Source organism: Octopus sinensis, linkage group LG9 (assembly GCF_006345805.1).
Source record: "Octopus sinensis linkage group LG9, ASM634580v1, whole genome shotgun sequence".
NCBI lineage: Eukaryota > Metazoa > Mollusca > Cephalopoda > Octopoda > Octopodidae > Octopus > Octopus sinensis.
Genome location: NC_043005.1, coordinates 41,266,072 through 41,282,293, shown reverse-complemented (window position 1 = coordinate 41,282,293; position 16,222 = coordinate 41,266,072). Strand labels below are relative to the sequence as shown.

Genomic DNA, 16,222 nt, shown 5'->3' with positions numbered 1-16,222 from the left:
TGCCCAGTCCAAGAAATGAAACCATAATTTTATAATCATGAGTCCAACATCCTGACCGCTAAGCCATGTGCCTCTACTATATACGTATATGTGTATATGTGTGTGTGTGTGTGTGTGTGTGTGTGTAAATATTTAGAGAGAGGAAAAGAGTATGAAATTTTGGTTTATTTTTCAGGTAACTAATGAAATCACACGACAATTGATGGAAACTAATGGGTTTTTTAACCTGGAAAAGCCTGGAGAGTTTACTACTATTGTGGATATCCAAATGCTGGCTGCCATGATTCATCCTGGAGGTGGCCGCAATGACATACCTGAAAGACTCAAGCGACATTTCTGTATTTTCAACTGTACTTTACCATCAAATGTATCAATTGATAAAATCTTCACCACCCTTGGCTGTGGCCATTTCTGCAAGGTAAAATATTCTTTTGCTGAAAAGATGGAAGACTGCACTGTGCTTTTGGTATGGTTTCTGGATGCCCTTCCTGATACCAACCATAGGGTGTACTTACTGAGTGATTTTTCTATGATACTAGCACAAGTGATGTCTTGATACTAGCATAAGTGATGTCATTTACAATGACTGGCTTTTGAGCAGCCATTATGAATCTATCCATTTCCTTCTTAAGTTCTTCAGCCATATCCAAGACTCCTCTGCTGTGATGCCCCGTTTGAATGAGATGTTGTCCATGTAGTCCTTTTCCCCTGATATTTATTTCTCACTCCTGTTTTCCTTTTTTCTTGTATTCCATTGCCATATCCACAGCTTCTTTCTCCTCTCCTCTAGCAGCTAAAATCAGATTTTCTATGTTATTTCTCACATACTCTTTTATTGGGTTTTGGCTAGAAAGTAATTTCGTTTCTCACAAATAGATAGAGTTATGATTGTGTTGAATGATTTTTTCAATGTTATGATTTTTTCCCTTTTTACATTTGACAACCATTACCTTTAGCTTATTTTGGAAGCAAATTTGTGCGTAATTTTGTTTACAAATCTTAGTTCAGTGTCAATTTTAACATGGAGAGCAGAAACGAACATTTTTGCCATATTTTGCTTTTTTATTTCTGTAAAAGCAAGAAAACTGCTGAGGGCTCACAAAGAGATATGTGAAGTTTATGGTGTTGATTGCTTAACAGAATGCACATGTCAGAAATGGTTTAAAAAATTCTGTTCTGGAGATTTTTCACTCAAAGATGACCAATATTCTAGTTGACTAACTGAAGTTGATGATGACCAAATCAAAGCCATAATTGAATCTGATTGTCATATAACTGTGCAAGAGATTGCGAAGTGGTTAAATGTATCACACACAGCAATTGAAAATCACTTAAAATGTCTTGGACTCATTAAGAAGCTCAATATTTGGGTTCCACATAAATTGAAAGAGATTCATTTAACACAACGAATCAATATTTGTGATATGCATTTCAATCGCAATGAAATTGACCTTTTATTCCTCTCCTTATTTCTAGCATCTCACATATATCTATTCCAAATTCTGTACCAATGTCATCACTCACAACTCAAACAGTCTGAACCAATGAATCTAAAGCATTCTCAATTTTGGCAAATAATTTCAGATCATCCATAAACAGGAGGTGGTTTATTTTCTCATTTCTGATAAATTCATAGCAAGATTTAGCCTCTCCCAAGGTCAATGAAAGAGGGGTAAAAGTAATCATGAATAGCAGTGGTAACAGTGCATCACCTTGGAATATTCCTTTACTTATGCTGACCTCAGCTAACCTATCTTGACCTGATGTTAGTTTAGCTCTCCATTTTGGCCACCACCACTGCTACCACTTTTGCCGTTATCCTCATCATCATTGTTGCCCCATCATCATCATTATTCAAAATCCATTACATGCCAATTCAGTTTGTGAGTATGTTACCCCGTGATGTGATGACAATAAGTTTCTTCAAATCTCAAGAATCTTTCTTAGTATTCTTGCAGATCAACAATACATATCCAGTATCCTTCAGCTATTCATCAACATCATCATCACCATCACCATTACTATGGTCGTCATTGTCATTGTTGTCACTACTACTACAGGAATCTTATTGATCAAGGCTTACCAAAATGGGAAATATTGATAGGTTTATAGTTATCAAACTTATCCATTCTGGCAGATGTATAAGCATTTAAAATAATAAATTATGTCAAATCTAAAGTTATTTAAACTGAAAAGTCTGACCAAATCTTCATTCATATCTTTATGTTGTATACTTAGTTTATGCCATTTAACCCTTTGAGTGGTGCTTTTGTTGATGAACCACAGGATTTAATCTTCTGTAATGTATGATTCTAAGACAGAATAAATGTTAAACTTTGGCAGTTTAATACAATGAAATCAATATAATGATTTTTAACATAGGTACAAAGGCACAAATAGGATGGGGTGAAGATAGCTGATAATATTCATTCTCTGCAGTTGACTGATATTTTATTTTATTGAGTGTAGAAAGATGAAGGGATAGTTGAAATCAGTAAGGGTTGAAATCAAAGCATAAAGGGACATGTCTAAATGCTGGAAGGTATTTTGTCCTCTGACAATTCTACTAATCCACTGAATCTTTTATTATGAAGCTCAATTCTACATTTCAAAGATGAACACAGACCATCTTCAATATTCAGATATTTTAGAAATTTTTAAATTTAAGTTAAATTTACATTTTATTGGGTCTAAACTGCATTGAATGAAGAATATATTACACCTCATCAGCTTAATTATCCTCATCAGCAACAGTATTTAACATCACACCTTTCCATGATGGTATGTGTTGGACAGTTCAATAGGTACTTATCATTTGGCATTGTTTCTACAGTTGGATGTCCTTCCTAACACCAACCACCTAACAAAAAAAAAGTGTATTATGTACACTTTCATGACACAGCACTAGTAAAGTCACTGAGTACTTGCAAAACAAGACTCCCTCAACTGAGTGGGGTATAACATTGAAGAATGTGAAAGTATGATAGAGAGACAGGAACTGGTAACTTGCTAAACCAGTGAATACATGGATTTCCCAGTTGGAAAGAGAGGTAGTGAGGGCATATTCTCAAAGTACAAGGTGAATTTGAGGGAGAATAAGGAAGGAGAGATCAAAAAGGTGACTGGGAAGGAAATGCACTAGAGTGTGAAAAGAGTGTGATAGATGATTAGAGGTAAGCTTGAAGAAAAAGCAATAAATATTAGTGAGGGATGGGAAGTGAAGGAAATAGAATTGGGTTAGGAAGAAGGAGATGATGATAAGGGACAGTAATAGGGATAAAGTGTGAAGTGTAGGAGAATAGATGGTATCATTTATAGCACCTGAGGAAGCAATATCATAGTTAGGAGGTTGATGGAGGGATGTGTGTTAGAAGATGAGTTGTGGGGGAAGATTTAACTGAACCTCATTTTTGCCGGGATGGAAGGGGTCTTCTCAAACACAGCATATCGTTATTCATCCCAGTCCTTTGTCATCTCTTCCGTAAGGTCCCACATTTTGAGGTTGGGCTTCTCTGCTTCATCCCATGTTTTCCAGCTGTCCTCATCCATTCACATCACATGACCATATCAATTCCGTTTTTCTCTCTTGTACATCACATCTGATGCCTTTTATGCTCATTTTTGTTTTTCGCTAAACACATTTGGACTTTGTTGTGCATTTACACTGATGTTGCACATCCAGCAGAGCATGCTAGCTTCATTTCTTTCTAGTCTTTGCAAAAAGAAAAAATAGAAAAAAAAGTAAAATAAAACAAAAATAGCGAAGCTTTTTAATTAAGTGGATGCAAAAATCAAATGGCTTATGTGACACTGAATCAAAAAGTGGGATGCCCACTCTTTGACTTTGTGTAATTATTGTCATTTTTGCTTGCATCTGCTTTATCTAAACATGTACACGTCTTTTATATTTGTTTTATTATGAATAATTTTAATTTTATTGCTTATAATTTAATAGAGTTGAATTTTAAAACGTATCCTTATTATTATCATTTTTTTTTTCCATTAGCTGTGAGGATTTTTAAAGCATGGATTAAACCATGAAACATTGCAAGATAATTTGTTAGATAAAAATCTAAGAGAATTATGGCTGATGCTTGCTTGTTATGTTGAAGCTGAGCAAAATATAGAGGGTAAGGTTGATTAAGCGTGAGATTTAGATGTATCATAATAACTTACAACAGCAGATAGAGAATATTAGATGTAGAATGAAACCGCTAATCATTATTTGGAAGCATTAAAACTGATGAGTTTCAATAACTAAGCTTAAGTGATCTAAGGAAAACCCAAATTTTCACATAACTGAAATATAACTAATAACTTGTGATTATCCAATCAGTTGCAGACAACAATAACTTATGGAAAATGTACAGGGTTAGTTCTATGATTGTTGGCACTCTGGGCAAGCTGGAATTTTGGCCGCGTTTCTTTGACAAGGAGTAGAAACCTCAAAACTATAAATGTAGATATAGAATATTTATAACAATTTATTGGGTGTAATTTATCTTTTTACTTGTTTCAATCATTGGACTGTGACCCATCCTAGAGTACTGTCTTGAAATGTTTTAGTCAAAAGATCGACCCTCACCCCCCACCTCCCGGCCACCACCACCAGTACTCATTTTCTAAGTCATTTTCTGGTGTTTATTCTATTGGTCTCTTTTGCTGAACTGCTAAGTAATGGGGACTTAAACAAACCGACATTTATTGTCATGCTGGGGAGGGAAACAAAAGCACACACATGCGTGCGCATGTATGTGATGCGATGTGTGTGTTTGTGAGCATCAACTAATACCAAATCTGTATTCATTTTTACTTTGTTTCTATGCTGTACTTTTTGTAATGTTCACACACTAAATAAACACACATGCACATACTACAGGGTTTTCACAGTTGCCAGCTACCGAATTCACTCACAAGGTATTGGTTAGTCTGAGGTTAGAGTATAAGACACTTGCTCAAGATACTGTGCAGTGGGACTAAACCTAAATCCATGTGATTTCAAAGCAAGCTTTTTAACCGCACAGCTATGCTTGTATGAAGAAAATATTTTATTTATTATTTTCATATTTTTCGTTTCAATTTTTGGGAATACCCACAAGACATGATGTGGATCCTCAAATCATGTTGCTCTCCTGGTGACTGCTTTAGTGGCTGGTACCTTTATTTGTCCCAAGTAATAACAGAAGAAATGATAATATGTAGTTGATATCATGTTATACAACTTTTATAATAGATTCTTCTGGAATCAAAACCATCCTTAACCAACTTCCTCAATTTTAGCATTACCGTTTGTTTTTGCAAATTCTGTATAAAGTATACAGTGATTTAGATTGTTGTGAACAATATCATATCAGGCATAGTGAATCTATGAGATAGTTTTAAATATATATAAATATATATATGTAAGGCATAGGAGTGGCTGTGTGGTAAGTAGCTTGCTTACCAACCACATGGTTCTAGGTTCAGTTCCACTGCGAGGCACCATGGGCAAGTGTCTTCTACTGTAGTCTCAGGCCAACCAAAGCCTTGTGAGTGGATTTGGTAGACGGAAACTGAAAGAAGCCCATCTTATATATGTGTATATGTGTGTGTGTGTGTGTGTGTGTGTATGTGTATGTTTGTGTGTCTGTGTTTGTTCTCCCCCACCCCAACATCGCTTAACAACTGATGCTAGTGTGTTTACATCCCCATAACTTAGCGGTTCAGCAAAAGAGACCGATAGAATAAGTACTAGGCTTACAAAGAATAAGTCATGGGGTCGATTTGCTCGACTAAAGGTGGTGCTCCAGCATGGCCACAGTCAAACGACTGAAACAAGTGAATGAGTAAAAGAGTATATGATCAGTTATCTATGTTATAAGGTGTTTCTAGGTTGAACCAATCCGGGTTATATATAGCAATACCACCGCCACAACCAACAGTAACAACAATGAGCTAAGGTGAGAGATCCTCCAGGAATAGCTAGAAATAGCAGCAAAATCTCGATTGAATCAATTCTTTCCGTCTTAAAAAAAAAGCAAGAAAACACATTGCATAATGTTGTCCTAGACACCATTTTAGAAATAAAGCAAGAATGCCTTAGACTGAATGTATGTTATCATAGGTATGTTGCATAATCAGAGTAGAGTAGCAGCAACAACAGCAAGATAAGTAGTGTAAGAATTGGTATTAATTATATATGAAACAGGCAAATCAAAGAAGATTATAGAATAGTCAGAACATTTACCTTCACCAGACAAAATATACTTAGATGTCATAGAAAAAGTTTCCGTTCGAAGACAGCAATGACAATGTTGATAATGAATACAATGAAAATAATGGTTGTTATGATGAGACAAGATTAAAAGAATAATGAAAACAGGTGAGAAAGATGCCATGTACTGACAACAGTGGAGGCTTCCTTTAACAAAGCAAGACTAACAAATAGGTAGAATGAAGTAAAGTGGGTGTTTTAGGATACTGGGCTTCACAGACAAGATGATGACACAGAAGTAGGAACAACAGGATCTTTGGGTTTTGAGTCAACATATGAGAAACTGAGCCATCACACTTGTTGCTGTTTGTTCCTTCTCAAGCCATGCCTGGCTCATAAGGGCCAGTTTCCTGGTTTCTTGGCATATAGGTTCCCCTTCCTGAATGGGACTCTGGTCCATCGCAGGTGAGCTGCAAGATGCAGGAGAAAAGAGTGAGAGAAAGTTGTGGCGAAAGAGTCAGCAGAAGTTCGCCATTCTGCTGGAGCCGCATGGAGCTTAGGTTTGAGATTCGAACCCGCGATCCCTTAACCATGAGTTCGCTGCTCTAACCACTAGGCCATGTGCCTCCACTAGCCATCACACTACCATTGCCTTGCCCTCATAAAATATTCACCATGAGTATTCTATTGATGAACATTATCGTCAGCTTTATCTTGTTTCACATATTTCATTATTACTTAATTTTAATTATATCTTCATTACCCTCCTAAATAATATCTATTATCCCTTCCACAGGTCCCACCAAAATTACTATAATAGTGATTTCTTCTACTGATATTTCAGCAGATCAGAAGCTATCCTTTTTTCAAAATTCCAACTTAAATTTTACAATTGATGAATTTATATGTGTGTATGTATGTGCAATAAAAGATTACATTTATTTTACAGGAACGACAGTTCCCTGACAGTGTTATAGATTTGGTGAAGATTCTAGTACCAGCAACCCGTAAACTATGGCAGAAGGTCAAACTGAAAATGCTCCCGACTCCAGCAAAATTCCATTATGTCTTTAACCTGAGGGATCTCAGCCGAATTTGGCAGGTAAGTTATGCAGACAAAGGAAGTTCTTTTCGGTTTTATTATTCCTACTATTTACTTCTGTTGATTATTGATTCTCATGTTGAAATAATGGCATATTGATTTCCTTGATGATGTCATTGTCAAGTCAGATCAGCAACTCATACACTATAAGTTCAAACTTTTTTCCCCTATTGTTTTAATGTTGTATCTCCTCAATATTCCATGATATTAGAGATAAACTTTGTTTTTACTGCATCTATCCCTAGTTTTGGTAAGCTTTTTGTCTATTATGGCTTTATATATCTGTCTGATCAATATTTTTTCTGTGCTTATCTAATACTATTTCTATTCCTATTTTAATGGTTAATCTGGTTCTTACTGTTGAGTTTTAATTTATCTTCTTTGGTAATTACTCATTCTCTCTAGTATTACATTATATTCTTCTCACTTCTCAGCTACCACATGGTTTTGCGTAGTACTATTTGGTAAGCTATTGAGCATTTTTATTGGATTTCTTGTAGTTTCATCTATTATTTCTAAGCTATTCTCCAGTATTCTACAGATGGCTGTTTAATGTCTGATAGCTGGGATTATTCTATCTGACACTCTCAAATTCAACCAACTGCTGCTTTGTTTTGTCATCTGATAACTGATTCTGTCCAGAATTGTCTAGTACCTTCCAGCATTGTCTGATTTTGTATCTTATTTACTTCTGTCAAGTATTATCCACAATTCTCTGCTTTTACACTGGCTAAAAAAAGGCCAAAATATTACATTGATTATTCAATACAAATTGATATACTATATAGCTACAAGCTTTAAGCCCAAGAATTGCAGACAGTTTATAAAATTTTTCAGTGCACAGGGAAATAGATAAATGCTTTGTAAGAATTTAATTAACAATTTTCCCAATGGGAAATAGGAAAAAGTTGCAGACATTTAAATCAGAAAATATGTAGTTTTTTTTTTCTTTTCTTTTGTTACCATGGTTGAAACTGTAGCAAAATAATGCAAATTTGTTGTAGATGAATTGCTGGCTGGTCCCTCTGCTGCATCATATATATATATATATATATATATATATATATATTTATATATATATATATATATATATGCCTTACTGGCACCTGTGCCCATGCTAGTAGGGTGCTAAGAGCATCATCCGAGCATGATAGTTGCCAGAGCGGCTAACTGGCTTCCGTGCCAGTGGCACGTAAAAGACACCGTTTGAGCGTGATCGTTACCAGCATCACCTTACTGGCACCTGGGCCAGTGGCATGTGTAAAAAGATTCGAGCGAGGTCGTTGCCAGTATCGCCTGACTGGCCCCCGTGCCAGTGACACATAAAAGCACCCACTACACTCTCAGAGTGGTTGGCGTTAAGAAGGACATCCAGCTGTAGAAACTCTGCCAGATCAAGACTGGAGAATGGTGCAGCCACCTGGTTCTCCAGCCCTCAGTCAAAATCGTCCAACCCATGCTAGCATGGAAAGCGGACATTAAACGGTGATGATGATGATGATGATGATGATGATATCTTAAAGCAGTACCAAAGCTCCATAATATTCAGCTGAACCCTTTGACAAAAGCACACTCACCATCTGCATCATAATATAACACTTGATAACATTTTACAGCTTTTAGTAGAAAAGTTAGTCTTATGTAAAAGCATTCAGATGTCAAATATTTGCTTCAACCGTTCAGGAAATTATTCAAAACTTACGTGCATGTGTTAATGTCATTGTCCTTGTGGTATTGTCTTGCATTTATGTATGCTTGATTACGCAAATGATCAGACAGTTCAATAACTAGTTTAATGTTAATCTGTTTAGTATTGGTTGTATGTATTATACATTTCTTATTCTCAAACAAAAGGATGATAGTTTAATTGAACTTTTAGTCACATAGGTAATCATATATAGAGTTGAATAATCTATATAAAGCTAAATTTAATGTTAATGAATGAATGGATGAACATAGAGAGTCAGATTTGTATTTTTATTTTACAGCTCAAATGGATGAACATAAACAAATGTTTACTGTCATAGAACTAAAGATAAAACTTCCAGATGATAAGAAATTAGTATTAACATGTTAATAATGTATTAATATAAACAAATTAAGAAAATTATTTTGCCTCAAACTCATTGCTTTCTTCTCCACTTCCTCCATTAAAATTGTACAAAATAAATACTAGTTCCTCAGAAAAATTTGTTAACAATGATAAAAGAGTTCCCTCAGAAGCAGATGCAAATTACAGTACAATACACCACATTCAACTTGCTTCATTGTTTGTTTATTATATTTTAGCATTGATTGGGCTTTTAACAAATATATTCTTACATTAAAGATGTTTCCACAACATACAAGGGAGTGTTGAAAAATTCCTGACTTTAAGGTTATTGCAAAAGATCCAGTTGGAGGCTCAACCTTCTGAGTTCTTATACAGGGCTTGGAAAAACTGAAGGAATGCTGCAATAAGTGTGTGAATCTGAGAGGAGAATATGTTGAATAAAATCATAATTAACTGATCCTCCTGTATTTTCTTTTACCCAATGTCAGGAACTTTTCAGCACCACTTCATAGCGCCAGGGAGTACTGGAAGGGTTTATTCACTTACTACTTATTACACAAAGATTGCTTAAGGCTTTCCTACTTTAGATGTGTACATAGAATGGTGGTGTGTGTTCTGCGTCAGGTCACCATATCAGAAGGAATTGTGATCTAGAATGCCATGAAGAAACCATTTAATAACGACTCCATTCAGAAGGCTGGAATAATACATATAATGTGCCAGTGAGGAAAGAGAGTGACACAACCGAGTAGGATGTTTGAGAGAAGATTTATTGATATGTTAACATGTGTGTCTGTGTGTGCATCATACATACAGAATAATAGACAGGCCGTCATGAGAACAAAGTGTATGTGTGTATAGACATGGATTTGTTAAGTATATATTTGTTAAGTACATATAAGAATAGCAACGAAGTAGACTGTGAGAGAGTCTATAATGAGAAGTTAGACAAGTGTTCATAGACATAAGAATAAGAAATACCATTTCGTAGTCAATTGTACATAGTAATTGAAATACTGTAACAAGAAGTTGTGGTGATGATGAGGAGCCAGTGCGATACGTGTCATACGAAGTTGTGGCTATAATGCTGTGGACTAGGTTACTTGGTACGAGAGCTCTCACAGGTTGTATATATGCTATTAATCGTGGTGAAGTAATTAACAAACAAAGCTAAGTTGGAACCTGTGCAGTGTTGCTTGAGCGTGTACGTAGAGAGATAATGTTGACGACGTTAAGAAGACAATGGTAGCAATGAAGATGAAGGTTGACATAATGCTGTTGGACAGGTTGCATGCCATTGTCACTGGAACTGGCTGTGTCTTGTGTGGTCAGTGGCTAGACCTAAAAAGGTCTGGCACCAAAGACCTTGAGACAAGGAGAAGGGGAGTTTTTATAAGGAACAGCAAGTCCAAACAGGGTTGAGGAAAGGCTGTTTCACATGATCTTATTTAAGGGCTCCAATTGGCTATATGCTGCATATTGGTGCAACAGAGTACGAGACAAATTGTGCCAATACCAACCAGTCAGAGTAGTGGACACAATGGGGTCCAAATAGCGGCCAAAGGTTAGCTGTTATCTGCTATGTTCAAATGCTCATATATATAATAAAAGGGAAAGGAATTTCACTTGAGTGTATGCTACAGATGCCATGAACTACCTGTATTTGATTAAAAAAAAGCCATGAATTTTTGTGGCAAAGATGTTCAACAGACAAAAGCAACATCCTGACATACATCCTCTTCCTTTCTCTCATTCGCTCTGATACCTCTTGCCTTCTTTTGTAAAATACATTGCTGTTCATATTTTGAACAAGATTTATTCAAGGCTTGATAAACAAAATAAGCAGCCTAATACGCATTAATAAAACTATAACGAACACTCTCAGTCACACATGTCAGTTAGTTCGAGACTGTGATGACGTTCTCTCACACAGTCATATACATTCTAACATATATACATGCTAACATAAAACAGAAAAACGATATTCTCACTCACACACCACCACGTCAGTCCACTTGAGACTGCAAAGATTTTCTGTCATATGGACATAATACACACAGACACATTCATATTATAACAAAACACAAATCATTTTATTCTGTTATTTAAAATATTGTGTATTTTGTATTAATGTCCTTATGAACATTTGTGTTAATATGAACTTTGCCACAGTTTTGTGAATATCAGCTTTATCTTCTTTTTTTTATAAATCTTGTTTTGGTCTGTTTTGATTTTTATTCTATTTTGATCTGTTGCATTCAATTTAAACTTCTGTTGATATATTTTATCATAATCTTCATTACTTATTCCCATAAATGTTATCTTTGGAGATGGTCATATAATACTAGAGGCAATAGATTAAAAGTTAAATAATGTTAATAATAATATAAGGAATTGAATTTTATACTTTTGTTTTTGAAGCATTAATCAAAAATGGACATTGGCCAGTCTTTAGCAATCTCCCTTGGTTTGAAGAGATGAACTGCTGTGTAAGATACCTATAAAAAAAAAATAAAAGATATCACATACACACCCACACTCATAACTTCATACATCCAAATGCATATTTTGAAATATTTAATTTTCATATACTCTAGCCAAGATCATATTAATCTGCATTTATCAGTGGATAAAATGGGTGTATACTGAAGCAAGACAATATAATTATAACAAAGCTCACTGCTCTCTCTCTCTCTCTCTCTCTCTCTCTCTCTCTACACACACACATATATATATATATATATATATATATATAAAGAGAGAGAGAGAGAGAGTATAAAAGAGATAAGTTATCCTGGTGAGTACCATATTATCTTTTAAATTGGTTTAGATGCCAGCTATCAACAATGGTACATTTTATAGTACTCAGTCTTAGAAAGTGATACTAGTACTGGTACTGGTAACTTCACTCAGGTAATTCCAAGTTCCTATTCAAACCTTCAAAAATTCTACACAGTATTTTTTTAACATTGATAATAAAGAGGAGAGTGGAGATTTTATTCACATCCAAATACTTCTATATTTAACAGTTTTCTGCAGTATATACATCTGACCTACATATGCTTTGACTGCAGTGACTGCACTTTGCTTTGTAAACAATTATACATTCTAGTCATTGCAATTTCATCAAAATTTACATGAATTTGTGCCAAATAAAGTACTAAGTAACTTAGATAAGAATGGACCTAACAAGAAATCCCATTCAAATAGGGAAGGCAACCAATATTTAATTTCTGCTAATAGTACTACACAAATAACTGACAAATACAACAGCAAACAAACCCAATGCCAGAATAAAAACCAGGTAAATAGGTAATACACTTTCACAAAAAGCTTAGGTAGAAATACATACCACAATAACATAGATACTTCCAGCAATATCAAGTGGTATATAATTCCTTTCGGAAAACAAATAATTTCCAATATACCTAAATTATTCTATTTGGCATTGGTTAAACATTTTCCAAAAGACAGTAAATACTACAGAATATTTTATAAACATAGATTTAGACTAGCTTTTTCTAATAGCAGAAATCTAGCACATATTATAGCAGCATGCAAGGCTAATAGATTAACCAGTTTCCATATAAACAATAACAATAATAGTAAACAGAATAACAATTATAGATCAATTAATAGCAATAATGCCAACATGATGACCAAACCATAAGTAACCCAACTAGGTATCAGAATAGGAACTATGGTTTGGCAACTAATAAAATGGAAGGTACTTAAACAAACTCCTGCATTATCCTCAAAGGTGTGAATCCTAGAAAGCACAGTACTCAGAATGTTATCTATGTGGGAAAGAGTAATAGCTTAAAAGATAGTGAAGCTGAAGAGGAAACTATTAATGTAAGTAAAAGAACTATCAAATGCGATTGCTCAAGGAACAGTATTTGTCTGCTTAACTCTAATTGTAAGTATTAAAATATTGTATACAGATGTAAGGTTACCTCAGAGTATAGGGTCTACTTCCATACAGAATTAGCTCATGTTATATTAAACAAAGAATTGCCAATCATTTAAATTCGTTTAGATATAGGGGCAAAATGAATACTACTAGCCTTAGTAAACTAATTTGGGCACTAAAAGATTGTAACAAAGCATATTCGGTTGGTTAGGAAATAATTAATAATACAAAACCTTGTAAAATGTGGAAAAAAATGTACCAAATGTTCATTTCCAAATTTACTGTTAAACACTAGATGGGAACAGGCTTTAAGTTGTCCACACTTGAGAAAATATACTTTTAAACAATTTAAATAAACACAACTTATCATCTATATTAACTATGCTACTTACAATAAATTAAAAAAATAAATGATATTTATACTAATACTACTACTAATAATAATAATGATAATAATAATAATGATGATAACAATATTGATTGAGGATATAAACCCAAAATAAGTACTAGGTTGTCAAGGAAGTTCTTGCGGAATTTTTAATTTTGGTTTTAAATGATGTATTTTCAAATTAATTTTCATTAAATTACTTTGACTTTATATATCATTTTAAAGCCTGTCTTTTGTTCTATCTAATCATGTTGCTCTTTTTCTTTTTGAATAATTAGGCCATTGTTTTTCTGAAACGGTGAATACAACATGGACAAAAAGCAAATTCGCACAATTTTCTTATTACAGTTCAAGCTAGGCCAAAAAGCTGCTGAAACAGCTCAAGATTTCAACGATACATTTGGCTCAGGAAACACCAATGAATGTACAGCACAATGGTGGTTCAAGAAATTTCATAGGAGTGATGAGAGTCTTGAAGATGATAAGCATAGTGGTCAGCCATCGGATGTTGACAACAATCAACTAAGAGCCTTAGTCAAAGCCAATCCATGCACAAATGTTTAAGAGCTTGCTTCTGAATTAGACATAACATATACAACAATTTCCAACCACTTGAAAGAGATTGGAAAAACAAAAATACTTGAGAAATGGGTGTCATCTTCCCTTCTTTTACGCAACAAGAATGACCCATTTCACAGCTGGAATGTGACTTGTGATGAATAGTGGATTCTTTACTACAACCAGCGATGCTCAGCTCAGTGGTTGGATGCCATTAAAGCTCCAAGGCACTTCCCAAAGCCAAAGTTGCACCAAAAGAAGGTCATAGTGACTGTTTGGTGGTCTGTGGCTGGTCTCATCCATCTCAGTTCTTTGGATCCAAGTGAAATAATTATGATGGAGAAGTACTGTCAGCAAATGGATGAAATGCATAAGAAACTCCAACAACAACAGCCAGCATCAGTCAATAGAAAAGGACCAATTCTTCTCCACGACAATGCTCAGCCATAGGTCGCACAACTGTCTCTATAGAAGTTGAACGAATTGGGCTATGAAACTCTGCTTCACCTGCCATAATCACCAGACTTCTCACCTACCGACAACCACATTTTCAAGCATCTCGGCAACTTCCTGCATGAGAAATTCTTCAAAAACCAAGACAATGTCGAACACGCCTTCAACAACTTCATCGCCACCAGAACACAGGATCATTACGCTACTGGCATAAATAAACTTGTTTGCATTGGCAAAAGTGTGTTGATTCTGATGGTGTTTATTTTAATTAATAAAGTTTTGTTTGAGCCGAGACATATGCATCTGAACTTAAAGGTTAAAAACGCAAGAACTGTCTTGACAACCTAATAAATTACCTCTAAATAAATAATGTACTCCATACAGTAACATGTAAACAAAACTGTTAGAATTAATTGAAATCTGAATAAACATTTTTAAAACTATCCTACAACTGTAATACAAGCAGAGGTGATTATAAAACCAGTATTCCATTGAATATAAATAGTAATGTTATTACCTTTAACTGAATATCGATGCAGGATGCATCAGTTTGAATCAGTTCACTTTGAAAACGTTGTGAGTGATGAACCCTTTGATGAAAATGGAACAACTAAAAAGAATAATTGTTTACAAAGCAATGTGCGGTCACAGCAGCTGAAACATATGTAGGTCAGATTTATATGCTGTAGAAAACTTTTAAATAAAGAGGTTTTCGGATGTGAATAAAATCTCCACTCTCCTCTTCATTATCAAAATTATATACATACATACACACAAACACACACACACACACACACATACACACACACACACACACACACACACACACACACACACACACACACACACACACATATATATATATAGGTGCAGGAGTGGTTGTGTTGTAAGAAGCTTGCTTCCAAACCACCTGGTTCCAGGTTCAGTCCCACTGTGTGAAACTTTCGACAAATGTCTTCTATTATAGACTCAGGCCAACCAAAGCCTTGTGAGTGGATTTTGTAGATGGAAACTGAAAGAAACCCATCATATATATATAGATGTATGTACTTGTGTGACTGTGTTTGCCCACACACCATTGCTTGACAACCATGTTGGTGTATTTACATCCCCAAAACTTAGTGGTTTGACAAAAGAGACCGATAAAATAAGTACCAGGCTTACAAAGAATAAATCCTGGGGTTGATTTGTTCGACTAAAGGTGGTGCACCAGCATGGCTGCAATCAAATGACTGAAACAAGAAAAAGAATAAAAGAATATATATATAATAAGTGTAGGTGGCATACGAGTGGGTATATATTTATAAAAAAGAAGTTTGAAAACGCCACTATATAAGATAAATTTTAATTTTCTTAGAGATTTTACATGTTTCAGTTCTTCTTTAAAAAACGAACCATATCAAAAATATTTTTAGAAGTTAAGTGTAATAAAAAGTGCATAATTGCTTCTTACTAAGTCTCAACAGAGTCCACATGGTGGTGTTTTGTGGGAAAGGAGCACAATGGCTGTCTTGTCTGTTGACTAGATTCGTTGGCTGTAATAGTGAAAATGACCAGCAACC

General features: G+C 34.9%; 1 protein-coding gene across 1 annotated transcript in view; it reads left to right on the top strand.

The window, feature by feature from the left end:
• The window catches only part of LOC115215408 (dynein heavy chain 5, axonemal-like), a 401,219-nt gene that overhangs the window by 188,333 nt on the left and 196,664 nt on the right, over positions 1 to 16,222 (top strand). Inside the window, exons 51-52 of the mRNA XM_036505929.1 lie at positions 176 to 418; positions 7,143 to 7,295. Of these exons, the coding sequence (XP_036361822.1) occupies positions 176 to 418; positions 7,143 to 7,295 (396 nt within the window). The remainder of the gene's footprint in view (positions 1 to 175; positions 419 to 7,142; positions 7,296 to 16,222) is intronic.